The sequence below is a fragment of the Stegodyphus dumicola genome, chromosome X2 (genome assembly GCF_044657685.1).
Source record: "Stegodyphus dumicola isolate Sdum_Otavi_A_Nest chromosome X2, ASM4465768v1".
NCBI classification, from domain to species: Eukaryota; Metazoa; Arthropoda; class Arachnida; order Araneae; family Eresidae; genus Stegodyphus; species Stegodyphus dumicola.
The window spans coordinates 193,716,923-193,735,181 of NC_140781.1; the positions used below are offsets into that span (position 1 = coordinate 193,716,923).

Genomic DNA, 18,259 nt, shown 5'->3' on the forward strand with positions numbered 1-18,259 from the left:
CTCCAGAAGAACTGTAGTTGTTAATGCAGCTGCAGATGTCTTTTTTTTTTTTTAATTGTTAACCTGCAACCACGAGTTTTTAATTATTATATGTGCTTGCAGGGAAAGATGTAAAACCAACACAATAACTCTAATGCAGTAATAAGTGCAGCATACGAAATAAGTATAGATAAATGCAATATACATGATAATAAGCATACTTTAAATTAGCAAACATATTCACAATGTATATCTGATAATGACAGTACAACTTATTCTGCATTACATTCACAACAAATCTACAACTTCTTGTACTTGCATATATTCATTAATGGACTGATGCTTGTCAGTGAGATGCAAATGAAAACAAATAATCAACAAAACTGCAAATTGCAATTCAGTTCATCATTGAAATAGAAGCACATTTTCAGTTTACTCAACAGTTCATAATTATAAGAAACAAAAATACACTCACAGGAATTGCTCACTATCTCCAGCAAATTTCCATCTTCGTGTACATTAACACAATAATTCAATCTGTCTAAAATGCAAGAATTCACAGTAAACATAAAATATTTTTTTAACACATAAGTTTATAAAGATTTTAAACTATTTTATTATTCTTGATATTTTGGTGCTTTGTACCTAATCCTTTAAAGATAGTTTCCTAACAAATGGGGCACGGGATTTTATGAACCCGAGAGGAATAATTAAGATTACTACACTCAAATTGCAATAAAAAGCTTTTAGCTAAAAACAGCTCATGCATCTGAAATTATGCGACAAAATATCGAAACTGTAACATTTATCCCACTCTTCTACTACAGAGGTTCTCAACTGAGAAGCGGGATTCCACTGTTCCTTTGTCATCTGATTTAAGACTGATGCATTCAAATTGTACCAATAAAGCTCACAGTAAAGCACAGCAAAGACATGCTTAAAATCATGTGACTCAAAAAGGTTGAAAAATAGCAACATATATAAAAACAAAGACAATTAGACAAAAACATTTTCTCAACCATGGTTATTATATATATAAATACATGTCAATTAAATATTATGCATTTTAAATTTATACATATAACAAATTAAAAGAAAAATTTTTAGTTTTACTAATTATTTGAAATACAGCACTTAAATCTGATTATTTGAATATGATGAAGTGCACAAGGGCTGTCTATCTAAGGGCTATGTATCTAAGGGGACGGAGGAAGCTTCCATAGATGACTTTGCAGGAGAAATAGGTAAAAACCATACAAACCAACCATGCAGCCAGCCCAGTCACCTGGGTTTGAACATGGGATGAACCACACTACCTGGGACAAATCCATAAATATCAGTATTCAGAAATTCTAACTACTTGACCATTAGCAAGTTCCTGTACCATTTAAAAAAAAAATGCAGTAATAACAATCTCACATATGATGAAAGTTCCACCACACTGTTCCACGACAAAATAACAGCAGCAATATGATTTAAAACAGGCAGAGCAATTAATTAGACAGGGAAATTATGTATATACTTTTTCATTTGAATTAAACTTTCAGAAAACATATGGTGTAGAAAGAAAAGAAATATAGCCCAACCATCTTGTTTTATCAAAAATGGGAACTACTTTTGCATCCTTCTTCAGAACCCCAAAGAAAATTTTTAAATGAACTTGATACGTTTCTGTATACTTATCATTATACAACGTTTGATATAAAATTTCAAAAGAACTGTAACATAGCAAAGAACATGTAATAATGTAGGAAGGCTGAATGATAAAATTTAACAGTAATGACCTATTAAAAAATTTAAAAAAAAATCTGGACTATAATTTTACCTCACATGCATACTATTGCTCCATAAGCCATACGCCTGCCCTACCAGATTAATATCCTCTATTATTTCTATATCCATCCTATACTATTAGATTAATACCATACAACGTTTACAAATGTCCACAAGAAGTGTTAATTACATAGCCAAGCAGGTGATGAGGCAGATGGAAGTTCTCCACTTGTCAGAAAGAGGCATTTGTGTTAAACCAGTTTGTGATACTCATAAAGCATTTGGTAGAGGATTGCAGAAAAATGGCCTTCGTTTTAAAGACATTGAAGACTTCAAGATATTCACTGAAAATGCTAGAAATGGAGAATTCGATGTTAAAGATACTCAACCAGGTGGTGGTGTCCAAGAAAAGCTTGACATTCGTAAAGTAAATGAACACACTTATGAATGTACATATTATCCTAATAAAGAAGGCCTTTATATAGGTGGTGAGGGAGTAATGTAGGAGTACAAACATATTAAGAATTCTAAAAATATTTTAATATTCATAATTTTATCTAACAGTAATATTAAAAACAATAATTTAAAATTTAAGCTTATTTAAAATATTGTTTTTAAAATTTAACTGAATGAAAATATTATTGTAATTTCAATTTCAAATGGCTGCTATGGTGACAATTTTCTTAAAAAAGGAACATTGTTTATAAGAATATAAGTTGATGGAGGGATTTAAAATATGTTAAAGTACTTGGAAAGAGTAAATAATTGTACATATTTATCGTAATAAAGTTGGTCCATTAATTAAAAAAAACAATGTTTATAAGAATGTAAGTTGATGGATGGATTTAAAATACATTAATGTCCTCGTAAAAGTAAATTATTGTTTTTAATATTACTGTTAGATAAAATTATTAATATTTGAATATTTTTAGAATTTTTAATACGTTTGTACTCCTACAAATCTCTTGTGTAATCAAATGGGAAACTACATCTTTAACAAGTCCTGTAGAGGAAGAAACATAGTCATTCTGGTCTAGGTTCTTGTACGAGGGAATAATAGTCTTCTTCAATTCTACAAAAATGGTTTGAATTATTTTATTTAATTACCATTCTGTCATCTTTTCTTCCCTCAAAGTACAAATCCCTTTTCATTTTCTTTTAATAGACTGATTCTGTAAATAATTTTCTGTTATGAGAATTGAATTCATGAGAACTGTCTGAATTAATTATGCCATAATCTTGACGAACAGATAATGTGACTACAGCATTGCTCAATCATTTTTAGCAGTTGTTGAAACATTTTTAGTAGGGAAGACTCCCAAACAGTCAGTGACCAATAATGTTTTTAGTTTAATCCTCATCTGCCAATTTTTTTTTTTTTTTTAACTATTAATGCACCAGGGGCTGGAATCATCTGAAACATGAGAATCTTCACTTAGCTATATATTTTCAGTATTATAATGTTGAAGTTTGGACACTGCAGGAATAGAAAATTTGCCATAAAATCTATAACCTTTCTGGCCATTGTTACAGCCAATTAACCCATTCAGAAACAGCGCCCCATATACGCGACACAACGACTGCACTCCTACCAGCCCAGCGTTGCGTATATGTAACTTTAAAACAGAATAATTTATTTGAATTTTTAAATGACAGTATATGGAGCTAAATGGTAACTGTTTTCACATGGGTTGATTCATACGGCATTTGACTTTTATGTACTGGCATTAGTTTCTGTTTTGATAGATTAATTGATACAAACTGGGAATCACGGCTCTTTATAAGTGTGTATGTGAACTAAAGGGGCACAAGCGTTTTCGTTTATTTCATTAGGAATTTCTTCCCCCTCCCCACTTTTTGTTCTTTGCCCCCCCTTTTTTTTTAAATTCAAATGTGGGTAAGTGCATCGAGCTCCATGTTTTCGTTTATGTTATTTGCCTCTTTTTTTAGGAAAGTGCATTCAGCTGACTATAGCAAGAGTAATGTCGTCGAACATCCGTGATGGAAAAACTCAAGACCAGGTATCCTTTTTTCCATTTATTTTGAAATTTAACACAAGCTTTCTTGGTTAATGAAAAAGTAACATTACAACATTATTATGGAAGGGAAAAGACCATCAGCTTCCTCGACACATAATGCGTCTTACTCATTCGCATTTCTCAAGAAAGAGCCAGTGTTTTTTTTTCTGCTTATTCAATTTAATAGGTCATTATATAAAATCCCTTGAATAATCATTATATATAATGACTCAGGCATTATGTATTTACATATAATGTATATATTGATGTGATCAGTAACAGATATCCCACCAATGGGGGAGCCTTTCCTTGATCCCTTTCTGGTCATCGTGGCGGACACTGTTTTACACAGGGTCTGAGGATGAAATATTTCTAGGTAGTGTCTTTTGAAGAAGTTTTCGGACATGTGTTGGGGTTATACTCAGTTTCATTCCATTAGCCATGGCTAAGAGACCTCACTTAAAAAATTTGTCCAAAACCACTGGAAACTCCACCTTTATATCTAACTGAGAAACATTTTCCGAAAATTTACATTGACGGAAAACGTAATAGGTAGGAGAAGATGCACTATGTAATGGAGGACTGTGTGTCGATCCTTGTTTTGAATTATTTCACACACAGCAGAATTTTTTAATTGGAATTTAATTACCTACAGGTAAATCTTGTTTAGATTTTTTCATTTCATATTTATAATTTCTTTTTCATCTTTATAATATTTATTTCTGTGCATATAGTTATGATTTTACTATTTTACCTGTTTAATTTATTTCTATTAATGCTATACCCTTTATATTAATGCACATTAAAAACAAGTACATTAACTAAAAATCTTCAAAAATTGAAGTCATATCATTAAAATGCTGATTTTATACTTTTAGTTGGTAAAATTAGGCTTAACTGCTGAAAATGCGGGGGCAGAAAATGATGATCCATTTCAGCAAGTCCGGTCCTGTGACTGCACTTCGTTCTCTGCGCCCTTGTCCTTAAGGGGTTAATAAAGAGTCACCCTTTTCTTGTTAAAGTGTTGCATATCATACATCAAAGCAGGACATTAAGACATCTTTATAATTAGAAAGCTTGCTCATAAAAAAAATCTCCTGATTTACCAAATATTAGGCACTCAAAATCCTTTCATGTAGCAGTTTTCAGACACAACCATTTTTTCCGTAATGCTCCAAGCTATCACTGATGGCAAAAGAACTGAACATACTCAAGCAAAAATTGTAAGTGCACCAGTCTAAAGTTGCTCATCGGTCAATGACATGAAAGGAGGGTATTAGAGACTTCTGACATGATCCAAGGTGAAATTGCTCAGGAAGCATTTTCTTCTGTACATAATATTTGATAATTATAATCACTGTTTAAATGAGTTTGCAGCAAAAATTATGAAATATTGCTATTTTTACAAAAAATGTGTTTTTTGAGCTTTTTGGGAGAACAAATAATTCCAAATTATAAATTTCACTTTCTGTATCTGTGTGTTCCCCACATCCCAAACTTTACAATAGTAGTGAGTTTAGTAACTATAAAAAAATTGGCAAAACACATCAAAATTTCACCACTTTCCATAATTTTAAGTGCAATGTACAAACAAAAGATTAATTTTATTTTATTTTTTTTTAATTCTGCGTAGCTCAGCAATAGGAAAATTTTCCACAATATGACAGAAAAAGTTTAAAGTACTTTTTGCCCACCCTAATATAGGTAATGATCCTGTCACCTAAAATATGATAAAAAAGAGAAAAAGAGGTAGTAATGTTGATAGTGCCTGATAGCTTAAAACATGCATCCATATTGAAGAGGAAGAATTCTGATTGTGTGGGATGCAAAAATATTTAATATGTAATGACTAGGAAACATGGCAGAACAGTAAGATTAACATTTGTGGCCACAATTCACTTGCCACTGTAAATGTGCCTATTTCAGAATATTTAAATTTTTCATACTGCTGCAATTGACAGCACAGCAAATTAGCACCCAACCAGCACAGTGAGAGCAGCCACAGTGTGCAATTATCAATATGGAAGCTCAACAAGAGGAAGGTTTTGGTTTAGGTTAGAAAGGTTTCAGTTCTCAAAATTTTGAGTACAAGCTATGAAACTGCTATGACATCAGCATCACACAAACTGTGTGACACAGATTAATCAAGAAATGGCACAGTCCAGAAAAGTTATTATTATTTTTAGAATAGAGAGAGGAAATAACCAAATTGAAAGTGAGTAATTGATTAAAGCCTATTGCTAAATTGCACAAAATTAACTTTTGAGGACACTCATACTTCTATCAATAGGTAATTAAATAAATAAATGAACAAAGTTAAGCATGCTGTAATCAAGCAATTAACAAATTTGCTGCCATGTACAACTGTACTCATACTCAACAAACAGTTTATTTGCCAGCTACGAGATAACTCGTTATTGATCACCTTAGCTAAATTGCAGAGTACGAGTATTGCCATAGTACCTGTATAACATACAAATACCGTAAGAACTTACACTTCACTATAAAAATGAACAAATATTTGGCATACAAATGTACTAAATAAATATATTATTTTTTCCTATCAATTGATAAAGAAGATTGAACATGGCTTTAAAAATTTTATGTTCAATGAAAAACAGCAAATAATAAATTTGACATAAAACATACCAAGATCCGTAAGCATTGCAAAGTCAAATGTTTCGGAGTATGTGCCTAATAATGTACATTCTTCTAATTCACCACGCTCTGAAGTATCAACAGCTACTCTAAAATAAAACATGAAATTTAATTCAAATTTCAGTTTGTAAAAAATTAATAATACTTTAGATACCATAACTCTGAACAAAGCAATATTTAAATTGGGAGAAGCTGAGATATGCACAAAGATTCTAAGGCCCCGTTCAGACGAGGGCGTAAAGGGCATAAGTGGTTAAAGCCAAGCTCTGTTGCCAAGGCAACCAGTCTGTGCTACGTCACATAATCTGGTTTAAGGCTAGTGGCACAAGGTTCTAAGGTTTCAACTTTACGCCGAGTTTGGGATAAGCGTCGACCAATCAGAGCGAAGCTAAAACGAAGCGGCTTTCTTTAAGACGATTTCGCTGTCACGTCGAAGGTGACATTTTTTTTTTAACATGGAACAACACATCGTATCCGAATAAGTTGTAATCATATCCGAACAAAATAATGAGTTGTAATCGTATCCGAACAAAATAAAGAGTTGATCTCGCAAGAAATCTACGATGATGACATGCATTTTTAATGAGTTTTTAATGCATTTTTAATGAGTTTTTCAATTTATATTGAAAAATATGGATGAAACTCATAAAGCGAAAGTTAAGCTCAGGGTTATACACGCTGTGTATGATCCTGTAGATGATTGATCCCATCCAATATTGTTCATTTTATTATGAAAATTCTTTAAAAAATGCATGCTTGCAAAAATTTTATTTTTCTGTGTAAATTATTATTACTATTTTCTTTCTGTCTATAATTTTTTTTAAATTATTACTGTAATTTTTTTCCTGTTTAATTATTTTTGTATTTAAAAATAAATTTATTAAAAAAGCTGGAAATATTGTATTGGTATTTGCTTCAAATGCGGATTTCCTTTCCAAACAAACTTCATGAATTAATTTTACTAAAACATCAAATCAATAGCAAGAATCTGCTGTTTTTTTTAACAGTAAAAATAGGACTTAAAAAAAAAAGAAAAAATTATTTTCACTTATTTAAGAACAGTCACAATAGTCAATTCAACGGTGTAAGCTTTGTATAAGTAATAAAAGATTAATCTTTTGAGAAAAATGCTCTTATGAATTTCCAAGAAAGAAAAAATGTAGTGAAATATCCTTAAAACAACAGTCAACAGTCTAGACAGTTTTGTCTCCTGTTGAAGTCCAGTTTTGTCTGTTCTGTTTTTTAATTATGTTCTCCGTGAAAAGAATTTACTTTTATTGAAACTAAATAGCACACATAATTCATAACATGGACTATAATTTAATGAATAGTATTTGTTATTATTATCCACTCTTTATTACTATCATTTGAATGGAGTTTCGATCATTAAATTCATGCTATTTCTCTGGTAGAAATTTTTGGATAAGGTATGAATGATTATAATTTTGATGTATTTGAAGACTTGGGTACCTAAAATTTCTCAATGTGAAATTACTTTTGAGATTTGTTCGTAAATAGAAATGACAGCATATGTTGAAATTAAATTCAGGGGTGCGGCTTATACATGCAAATTATTAGAAATAGGTGCATACAAACAGCTGGCCACACAGCAAAATGTATTTAATGATTGAGCATAAAATACATTGTTGGGTGAACGTTTCCTAGTATTCTACTAGTTGTGTTTGCTGGTCATTGTGACCACTTGTGGGATACTAGTACTAGTGATAATTGATACTGGTAGTGCAGCAAACTACTATAGTGATCGACAGGGACAGTGAATAAGGAGTGCTAAGCACACATGTTTCACTGTCACAGAAACATGTTCCTTTTGATTGAAAATTAAAATAATAATAATAATAATAATAATGTATGGTAAGTACAGTTTTTAGCTTAACTGCTTTCACACCTGCAAAATGGAAAAATATTATATACAGGCTATCTGTTAGTTATCCTCAAGATTTTTTTTAAATAGGCATATTTAGAATATCGTATTTCTAATAAGAGAAATTATATATAAAAATTGAAGGTTTTATATAGTATATAAATATGCATGTGCATGCTTATAGTATAGAGAGTACTACAGTACAATGCAGAAATATTCCATACTGCTTTGTACAGAAAGATATGTACCAACCAAGTATTGGTCTTTCAAAAAAATATCTCTAGACCATTTCGTTATTTTTCTTTTTTTACCTTCTTCCGTTGCCTCTTGGCTAATGAGAAGGGCAGATAAAAGATCATTCTGTTGAGCCAGTGAAACTTTGTGGCGAGCTGAAAAAGCCCTGACACAATGAAAAAAACAAGCAGAGCGAACGCGGGAAATCAATCAAGCGGGAGAACAGCGCGGAAAAGTTGTAGACATTCCACGCATGCGCAAATTTAGCTTCTCTCATTGGCCATGGCTTACACCTCGTTCTCGCAGGTGTGAACGGGTCTCCCGTATTTTATGCCCTTATGACTATGCCTCTATGCGCTTTACGCCCACGTCTGAATGCACCTTTATGGTCTAGTGACCTTTTTTTTGGGGGGGGCAAGTTGACAACATTCTGAAAGTTTCCGGAAAACATATTTTCACACTCCAAGCTGCAATTTTTTCTGAAGCTTCCAGAAGGCTGGGCTTCCCTATATATAACTGTATTTGGGGCATAGGAATTATGCAGTTTAGAATTAGCAAAGTGCATCAGTTCAGAATTATCTGATTACTGCTTTAAAGTTATCTCTTAAGTCATGATCTACAATACTTCTCATCGAAGGACGGTTTGCTTTATCTCTATTTTCTCCTTGAGTTATTTATAATTGCTAACTTTGTTGTGAGCTTTCATTTATTTCAATACAGAGATTATACCCTCCAGCTCATCTACTGCAGTTATTAATGAGACCTCCTGAACAATGATGCATAACAAATAAGTCAAAATTGTGGATCTCTTTGAATGCCCATAATCAGGGAAACGGGAAAACAATTAGGAATGACTGCCTGAAGTTCCATTGAAATGAAGACCTCATTTGAAGCAAATACAATTTCATGCTGTCTGAGACTTGAAAGAAAACAGTGTTGCTGCCGAAGAAAAAACTGTCAACAAGAAAGCAGCGACTATAGAAGCAAAATCTGAAAAAGAGTTAAATAAGGTAAAATCCTCTGTTAATCACAATATTGTTATGGCACTGAAGAAATTTTTCAAGTTAATGACGGACTCAAGAAAGGAAAACAAATGGTAGCATAGAAACTTCTAGAACTGACTCTGAACAAAGTGACAAAGTGACTCTGAACAAAGTTCCGCCTGATCTCTCCTTTACTGTTTTTCAAACTTGCACTTCTATGAATAACATTTGAAATCAGTCATATCATCCCATAATAGAGCTCTTGCTAATGATGGGAAATCATCATGGAACGTGCACAAAATGCAATACAAAATGATTTTGCAGGAAGCAAATCAATAGGAGCCTTACCTCCAAAAGCCTTACAACTAGCTGCCGCTTTACAGGGAGAATTAGCTAACATTTTACATATATTTTCAGCCAAGAAATGAGCAGATGCCAAGAAAAACTTAGTTAATATTTAGTGTTGCAGTAAGTATTACAATTTCTGCAAAATTATCACAAATTGCATGCATGAAAGTGAAGACTGCACAGTAAGGAGACATCATAAGATTGTAAAGGATGTTAACAGTATGAAAGACTCAGCATAGAAAGCAACAATGGAGTACTGGAGCTTCACAAGAGCAATGATTTCCTTTATCACAAATGATTTTTGACCATGACCTTGACCTGCCAAGTGAACTTTTCTTTGAATCACAAGCAGGACGCCAACAGGACACTTAGCCGATGTGTTTAGTCGACAGGACATTTAAGTCAATAGCTTGCTTAACCAACAATATGTTTAGATGACAACATATATACAATTAGTCCATATTTATCCAACAAAAGGCATTTCTCACAATACAAAAAGATATTTTTTTATGGATAAGTACTATATTTTTGTCTTCATTGAATGCTTTACAGAATACAGATTTTAAAACTGGATAGAAAGGCAAACTGAGGTTGGTACATATTTTGAAATCAACTTCAAAAGCAATCAAACATAGCTCCTTCTATTTCAGAAGGTGGCGAGAAAATTTCAGCAGTATAGTAGCAAAACAATTTACTATGGAAAGCTAGGTAAAGTAAAATGAATATAGCATGATCTGTCAAGGAAAATGGTAATGAAACATGAAAAAATTAAGATATTAAAATTTTGAAAGTATATGGAAGACCTAAATTGGAAACTTAAATGTTATAAACAAAAGAAAAAAAATTAATGTGAAACTGTTTGAAGAAATCCAGCTTATAAACTAAGCCTTTTACAGATCAATTTTGCAAATGCTAAGTCAAAATTATGAATAAGTGTGCAGTTGTGATTAGCTATTAAAAGTCTGTTTATTCCTCCTCATCAAACATGATTCACGTTCCCTGATGAGCAATTTCAACATTCTTTCAATTTAGCTAATATATACGTGAAATTACGATGATTTCATGGGCTAAATTTCTGAAATAATTAAATACGAGATAGGATCTTTAATAAAAACACAAATTTTACTGATAGATAACCTGTCAGATAAGCGTCCACATCAGCCAAATGGACATGTCAGCTAAATGTCCTGCTGACTAAAAGTCGCAGCCCCTCTTGGTCTCTTTGGGCTACTTATAGCTGTGTATTTTGTAATTAGCTGTTAATTCAATAACCAATAAATATCTTCTTTTGCATCTGGCATGAATATAAAGAAATCTCACTAACTTTGAATGCATAGCAATATTTTTTCCTTAAAAAACACAAATCTGAAAAATTAATATCTGTAATTAATTTAATAAAATGCACATGTATAGAAGCTGAGAATCCTCTCTGAAGTAAACACTATTGACTTCTCTTATAGATACTCTTGTGTAATTTTCCAGTTTAAAACATCTCTTTTATGTAGCCCTTCTTCCTTGTACTCATCTTCCCAATAACCAGCCTCTTGAGGGAATTTTGCAAAAGCTTTTTGGTCTGACAGATTTTAAGTGCCACACCACTTAAAATTAGTTAAACCAAAATCCCCAGGAGTTGCAAATACATTTTGTCTTGTGCATACTACAATGATATTATACAGTCACTAACATGCATATATTGTCTAGGGTCTGAACCTGGTTGCAATTGCATGATTTGTAGGTTAACTTGTGCTAAATACCAAACACTCAGGAGTAGAAGAATGAACTGAGTAGCAAAGGATTTAACAGCATCCAAATATTTTATGTCTTATGTGTCTTAATTAGCACTTACTGTTATTTTATGACATTAACAAGAAACTTAAGGAAATGATGTGTATGGTAAATAAATTTAAGTTAGTAAAACAGAAAGTATGTAGTGACTATACAGATCAAGAAGTTAATTTTTGATGTTACAGAAATTGCAACAGTGCAGAATTCCCTGAATTACATGTTTTGCTGGCCTTCAAGTCTTTCCCAACTCTCATATGATCTCCATACATTCTTTCATTTAAGTTACGATACTTTGTATGAACATAGTACTTTTGACATGGCATGGATTATTATGAATTAAATATAGCAAGCTATCCATTAAGCATTGAAAAAATATTTTTCTTACTATTTTTCAAAATCCAGTTTTGATGTTGGGTTTCCTGACTTTATGCACACATTATAAGACAGTCTTTTTTTAACTTGGTTTGCTTTGGTTTGGTTTATTTGATTACGGAAAGCATGCAAGGGCTATCTGCCTCAGGGAAGATATTCCTTCCTGGAGAACTTTCTAAGGAAAACTGGCTCATATCCCCATTATATAGGGGTAAAACCACAAAAATACACATGCAACCAGCTTATTCACCTGGAGTTTACGAATGTTCATATTACTCATCATCTTTTGGTGGGCCCTCTTCAACTTGCTTTCAAGATTGACAGCAATTATGCACAATAAGTTCATCACTTGATAATACTAGCAGAAAAAAAGCATATTATACGAATTTCCACTGGCCAAATGTGTGTCTAAAATATGTTCTTCCACACAATTTTTATGCATTATGAAGAAATTAAGAGTCTTATAAATAAAAGCACCAGTTTCTATGCCCATTATTAGTGCAGCAGAATGCCTGCCAAAGTTGGTAAGTAAAGAAATTGTTGAATGTTTTGCGAATCCATGGGAAATACTTCTAATAGAATCTAAACTACACTGTCAGTGTAAAACTGTAAAGACATGAAAAAATTATACTAATTCATTTTTACATAAGGCAAATATTATACAAGTTACAGAGCAGCAGCATCCACAAATGAAATAGCGATACATACACACACACAGGCTATGAAATAGATGTACACGATTCTCATAAAATGAGTAAAAGTAGCTTAATGGAAGCAGTCATATGTATATGCATACACATAGACTATGAAACAGCTGTAAACGAAGAGGCTTAAAGTATCTAAAAACAGGCTTATGGAAGTTGGCTGCTCATATGGTATTTCCAAAACCATTACTCAATATACTTCAAACATTAAAATAGCAGAAATCATTACCTCCACTGTCTTCCATCATGGAAAACAACGCAATCGTAAGTTGGTCCGACATCACAAAACTTCTTTTCTAAACTATTTAGAATTTCTAATTTGGCTTCCAAATCCTCTTTATCCATTCTTGATTTGAAAGGAACCTTTAATAACAATAAGAACATTACATGGCTAGGAATATTTAAATATACACTGAGCTAGACAATTGCATAAATCATGGTATAATTCACATGATTTATTTAAAAAAATTGTGGAAAGAAAATGTGAAGAGTAGAAAATACATAAATTCAAAAACAAACTATCAAAGACTAAATAGAAAATTACAATATGACATGGATTCCATGATGAAGCTTATAATAAAGTTATAAACAATCTCATCAAATACCTAACATATATCCCCATGTAAACATGATTACATTAACCCCTTTGCGCCGACTGTCACGTCTACGTGCCAGCAACGAACACACTCACTTCCCAGCCGACACGAAGGCATGCCAGAGCATTTTTCTGTTCAGCCCCGACTGTCACATATTTCAGCCAGTGTCCTGGAACGTTTTAAAAACTATAATTTCTGCCACAAGATGGCACTGTATGTCCATATGGTTTCAGACACATGTACATTAGACCTTCTACTCCAAATGAGAGAAGCATGACTCACATACATGTGTTTTTGATTATATAAACAAAAGGGGAATAAATGTTTCCGAATGCCGTGATTTATGACGTCTCTTTAAATTCGCACGTGGTAGTTGTTTATTGTAAGTAGAGAAGTTTTATTTTCACTAAAGTGTTGGGTATTGCAATTTCCAGTTAAGTTTTAAGAAAATAATTAGATCTTGTTAGATGTGAATTCTTTCTGTTTTTACTGTTGCAATGTTGAAGCGTCGAAAATGTTTAACAGAGCATGAAATAGCAGAAATGATGCAAAATATTTCAGATATTGATTCTGAAACAGATTCTGATAGTAGTGATAGTGATACTATGATATATTCTGATCATAAAGAATCTGGCAAATCTAATGATGATGAGGACATTTCGGACATCTGTATGCCGAGTACGTCGAAAGCAAGTTCTTCTCCATGGTCATCCACAATAGAAAATTTACAGAATTTGCGATTCCGTCATTATTCAGTACCCATCTTTCAGAAAAACTGTAAAATGGTATAAGAAGCTTTTCTTTAATATCATGGATATGGCTGTATTTAACGCCATACTCTTTTCAACAAAAAAAGTAAAAAAAATCTTCCTCTCCTGAATTATCGGCTTAATTTAGTTAATCAAATTATTTATCGGTATTCCTCTAAAAGCACCAATGTTAATATCACACCAAGATCAGCAGAATCATTAAATCCACTCAGATTAACTGAAAGACATTTTGCAAAACTTTGTTCAGAAGAGACTGCTAAGAAAATGAGACGACGATGCTTCGTTTGTTCGCATTCCCGGAAAAATCCTCCAAAACGGCAAATGAGTTATTACGAGTGCAAGGTATGTAACATAGGACTGTGTGTAGATCCCTGTTTTCAAATTTTTCATACGAAAAGAGAATTTTAAGTAATATATTTAGTTTTCAGATGTATAATGTTAAAAGTCATAAAATGGTGAGTAATGAAAATAAAATGTGTAAAATATGCATTTAAACAAGAAATAAGGTAGTTAAAGTATATATAAAAATATCTACAAAGCATAAGCCGTTTAAATACTCTATAGAGCATTATTAAACAATGCGTTGATACTTCGGAAATTTCATGGATTTAGGCTTAATAGCAAAAAAGCCCCCGGTCCTGGACAGACGCTCACGTAAGACACTGCCACCTTTCGCGATAAGCGTGCGTTTGCGCTACCCAGCACGAAGGGGTTAAACAACAAGTCTTTTTTTATCTTTAGATGCATGAAATCATGAAATTCTCACAACTTTGTTTCACATCTCTTGTTTTAGGAATTTGACAAGAGTGATACATAACATCACAACACATAAACACACACCCAAAATATTAATACCACTCCATGATTTAAAACTAGGCGATGAAAAAACAAAAATGGTAATAATATATTACAAGGAGAGTTCAGGAAAAAAAAAATTAAGGCTTATGACTTTAATAATACAAAACATGATCTTCTCTGACGAGTACACACATCACAACCTGTTTTCATGCTAGCAATAATATTATTAATCAGAATTTGGGAAATCAATTTCCACTTCTCCAGTAATGTGATCTTCAGGTCATTTACACCTCTAGGATGTCTCTGCAATTATTTTTCCAAAATAGTCCCATGAGTTCCCAATCACCTTAAGATCAGGATATTTTGCTGCTCATGGTATTCCCTCTTTCTTTGCTTTTCAGATATTCATCAGGTTTGCTTAATATGGACGGATCAACCATAAATTTACAAGTCAGATTCATATGTACTTCTGAAAAGTCTTACATAAGGTTCTAAGACTTCATTTCCATGTCACTGGCTGTCATACATCCCCTCTTGAAAATGTGTAGGGGTATGCATCCATTGATCGTTATTTCTTCATATACTATCCACACTCGCATTACCGAAATGGTCATGTTCCATACTGTTAAAATAATATGCTATGAAAGAAAATTCCCTGTATAAATTAAATATGTTATGAAAGAAAATTTGACGTCCCTGATTCCCTCCAGATATAAACACATTTAGAATCAGATGTTAAACTAAACTTTAATTAAAACGAACATAGAAACATTGGTGTTCAATCCAGTTCTGACGTTTTTTGCACAAATTAAAATGAACCCCCTTTTATTGCGACGACAGCGAAAGACACATGCTTGACTTTCTGGAATAAAGGCCTTAAGCATTCTGTATACAGCTTGCCATGATGTAACAGTTTCGATGGTGGGCTGCAAGCTCTGAACATTACTGCTACACAGTAGACTTCTTGTTACAACAGCCAGTTATTGCCAGATATTGATCTTGAGAAGCAGATTATTTTGAGAAAGATTTAATGTATGATAAAAAGTGGGAATAATAAAAATGGGAAAAAGACTTTTATACATATATATATATATATATATATACAGTACAAAGTCCGTAATCCGGACTAATCGGGACTTCGGCGATTCCAGATTAAGGGTTTTTCCGGATTATAGATCATCAATTTAAATCTGATAAAATGGCATGCAAAAATTATACAATTAAAAATATGAAACAGCAATTTATGAAATAATGAGCAATTATGATCTAAAGGCTATCAAAATTTACAAAAAAAAAAGCTTAATATTTATTTGTTTCCACATTTCTTTCAATGTAAGTTGTTTAAGTTGCTTTGTTTTTTGTGCTAAACGCACATGTGTAAACATTAAAGGCACACATGTAACATTAAATGCGCATGCATTAAGCATACCAAAAAACAAAGTTTGTGGCTTTGAGGTCTAGATTATAGATCATTCCGGATAATGGACGTCCGGATTATAGACTTTACAGACTTTGTACTATATATATATATATATATACAGTACAGCTAACTAACTACTGGTGTGTGCTACTAGTACGATGTGTTTAGTGTGTTAGTGTAACTGATATACTGACTTCATGCCTAAAGTTTCATGATTTGCTCCAAAAGAACTGCATTTATGTATAAACACATAGGAAAATAGTCTTTTAGACTCATTAGCTGTTGAGGAAAAATATGAGTGATGACAACATTCCTGGATAACAAGTTTAAGTATAATGCCTTAAAGCTTTTGAGAACACCTCATTTTGTTGCAAAACGGCATTTTATTAACAAACATTTTGTGCCAAAAACATAGAGATTATTCAAAATTCTTAGGCCAAACCAAGATGAGCACACTTAAAAGGGAACTCTTTATCATATTTATCATATAATTATGCATAAGCCTAACTCAAACATCAGGTTAGGTTAGGTTATTTAATTACAACGAAGCCTCAAGTGCTATCTGCCTAAGGGGAGGGATGACTTCGTGGAGGACTTTTTAAGGGAAACTGGTTCGTATACACAACTCAAACATCAGAAGCAGTAGAGAGGTTAACAGACACAAGAATGACTAAGACAGAATGGAAACCTTGAACAAATTACAGAATAAATTTTATTGAATAAATTACAGAAAATTCAAAAGAGAGATTGACAACAAGAAAGCAGACATTACAATTTTTATGTATTGTTAGAGAAAAATTAAAAGGCTCAAGTGATTGGGAAAAAGTTGAAAATGAAATAAAATGTTGTAAGCAGACACATGTTTAAACATAATTAAAAGTAGCAGCTTTTTCAAATAACTTATCGGCCTTATCCGCTGGAGTTGGAATAAATTTCTCATTTGGGTTGGTCCTCTTTTGTTCCTTTCTGTAATACTGTTGTTGTTCTAAGAATCGATGCCCAGATATATGGAAGCTCTGCGCTGCAACACCTTCAGGTGCCCATTTTTAGCTCTTCTCTGATTTTATGGATCCTTTTTATGGCAGGGTTCGTTGATTTTAGGTTTGCCCCTTTCAGTTACTGAGTTTGGATGCTCCAAGGAGTACTTACCCAAAGATGTCCAATTTTCACTAATGTATCAGTTGACAGTCTGTTAATGTTTTTTATTCTTGGCAATTCTTACTGATAATTCTAGATTGAGATAGCAAATGTTATGGTACCATCTGATTTCTCCGTTCTTAAGAAACTCCATACAGATGGTGCTGGGGGTCACGGCAATTTATAACCAAATCTCCTGGAAACAAAACTAATGCATGGCATGATCTGATAGTAGAGGAATGTTCCAATGACTTTACTTAAATTTGATTTTTGCAGTAGCAAATTTATTTTTCAATAGCTTAGCTAATGATTTTCTTGGTAAGTTTTCCAACAAAATCAATAGTGTATCTATTGTTTGTTGCAATTTGTAAGCCATATTTACATTCATTTTAGCACAATTCAGGTGTAGAACAAAATTATTTAGCTTATGTAAAAATAAAAAGCAGTCCTTTTACGGGGATAAAATGAAAAATAATCACATGGAATTACTGCTGAGCTAACATTCGGTTCACTTTCCATTTTAGCAAAAATTCTGATTGAAAAACTACGAATTACATTTAATTATCAGCACCCACAAGGCCTTTCATTCCAGCTGTGATTTTGGTGTTCAGAGCCAACAGGCTAATTTACAAACAGCAAGAAAGTTTCTTAATGGGAGAATCAATGTTACCCTACTTGACAGAAATTTCTATCCAATATGTGGAAAAATCCCAAAACTTGTTTTTTTGGAAAAGGTATGTTGGTGATATATTTTCTTTATGCAAACTTTCGGAAGATAAACTCAAAGCACTGTTTCATTTAT

The 18,259-nt window shown here is 32.6% G+C and overlaps 1 protein-coding gene across 1 annotated transcript in view; it reads right to left on the reverse strand.

Moving 5' to 3' along the window:
* Nucleotides 1-18,259, reverse strand: part of TppII (Tripeptidyl-peptidase II) — a 313,141-nt gene that overhangs the window by 238,757 nt on the left and 56,125 nt on the right. Inside the window, exons 5-7 of the mRNA XM_085809472.1 lie at nucleotides 12,966-13,099; nucleotides 6,420-6,517; nucleotides 455-520 (exon numbers count right to left, since the gene is read on the reverse strand). Coding sequence (XP_085665598.1) covers nucleotides 455-520; nucleotides 6,420-6,517; nucleotides 12,966-13,099 — 298 coding nt within the window. The remainder of the gene's footprint in view (nucleotides 1-454; nucleotides 521-6,419; nucleotides 6,518-12,965; nucleotides 13,100-18,259) is intronic.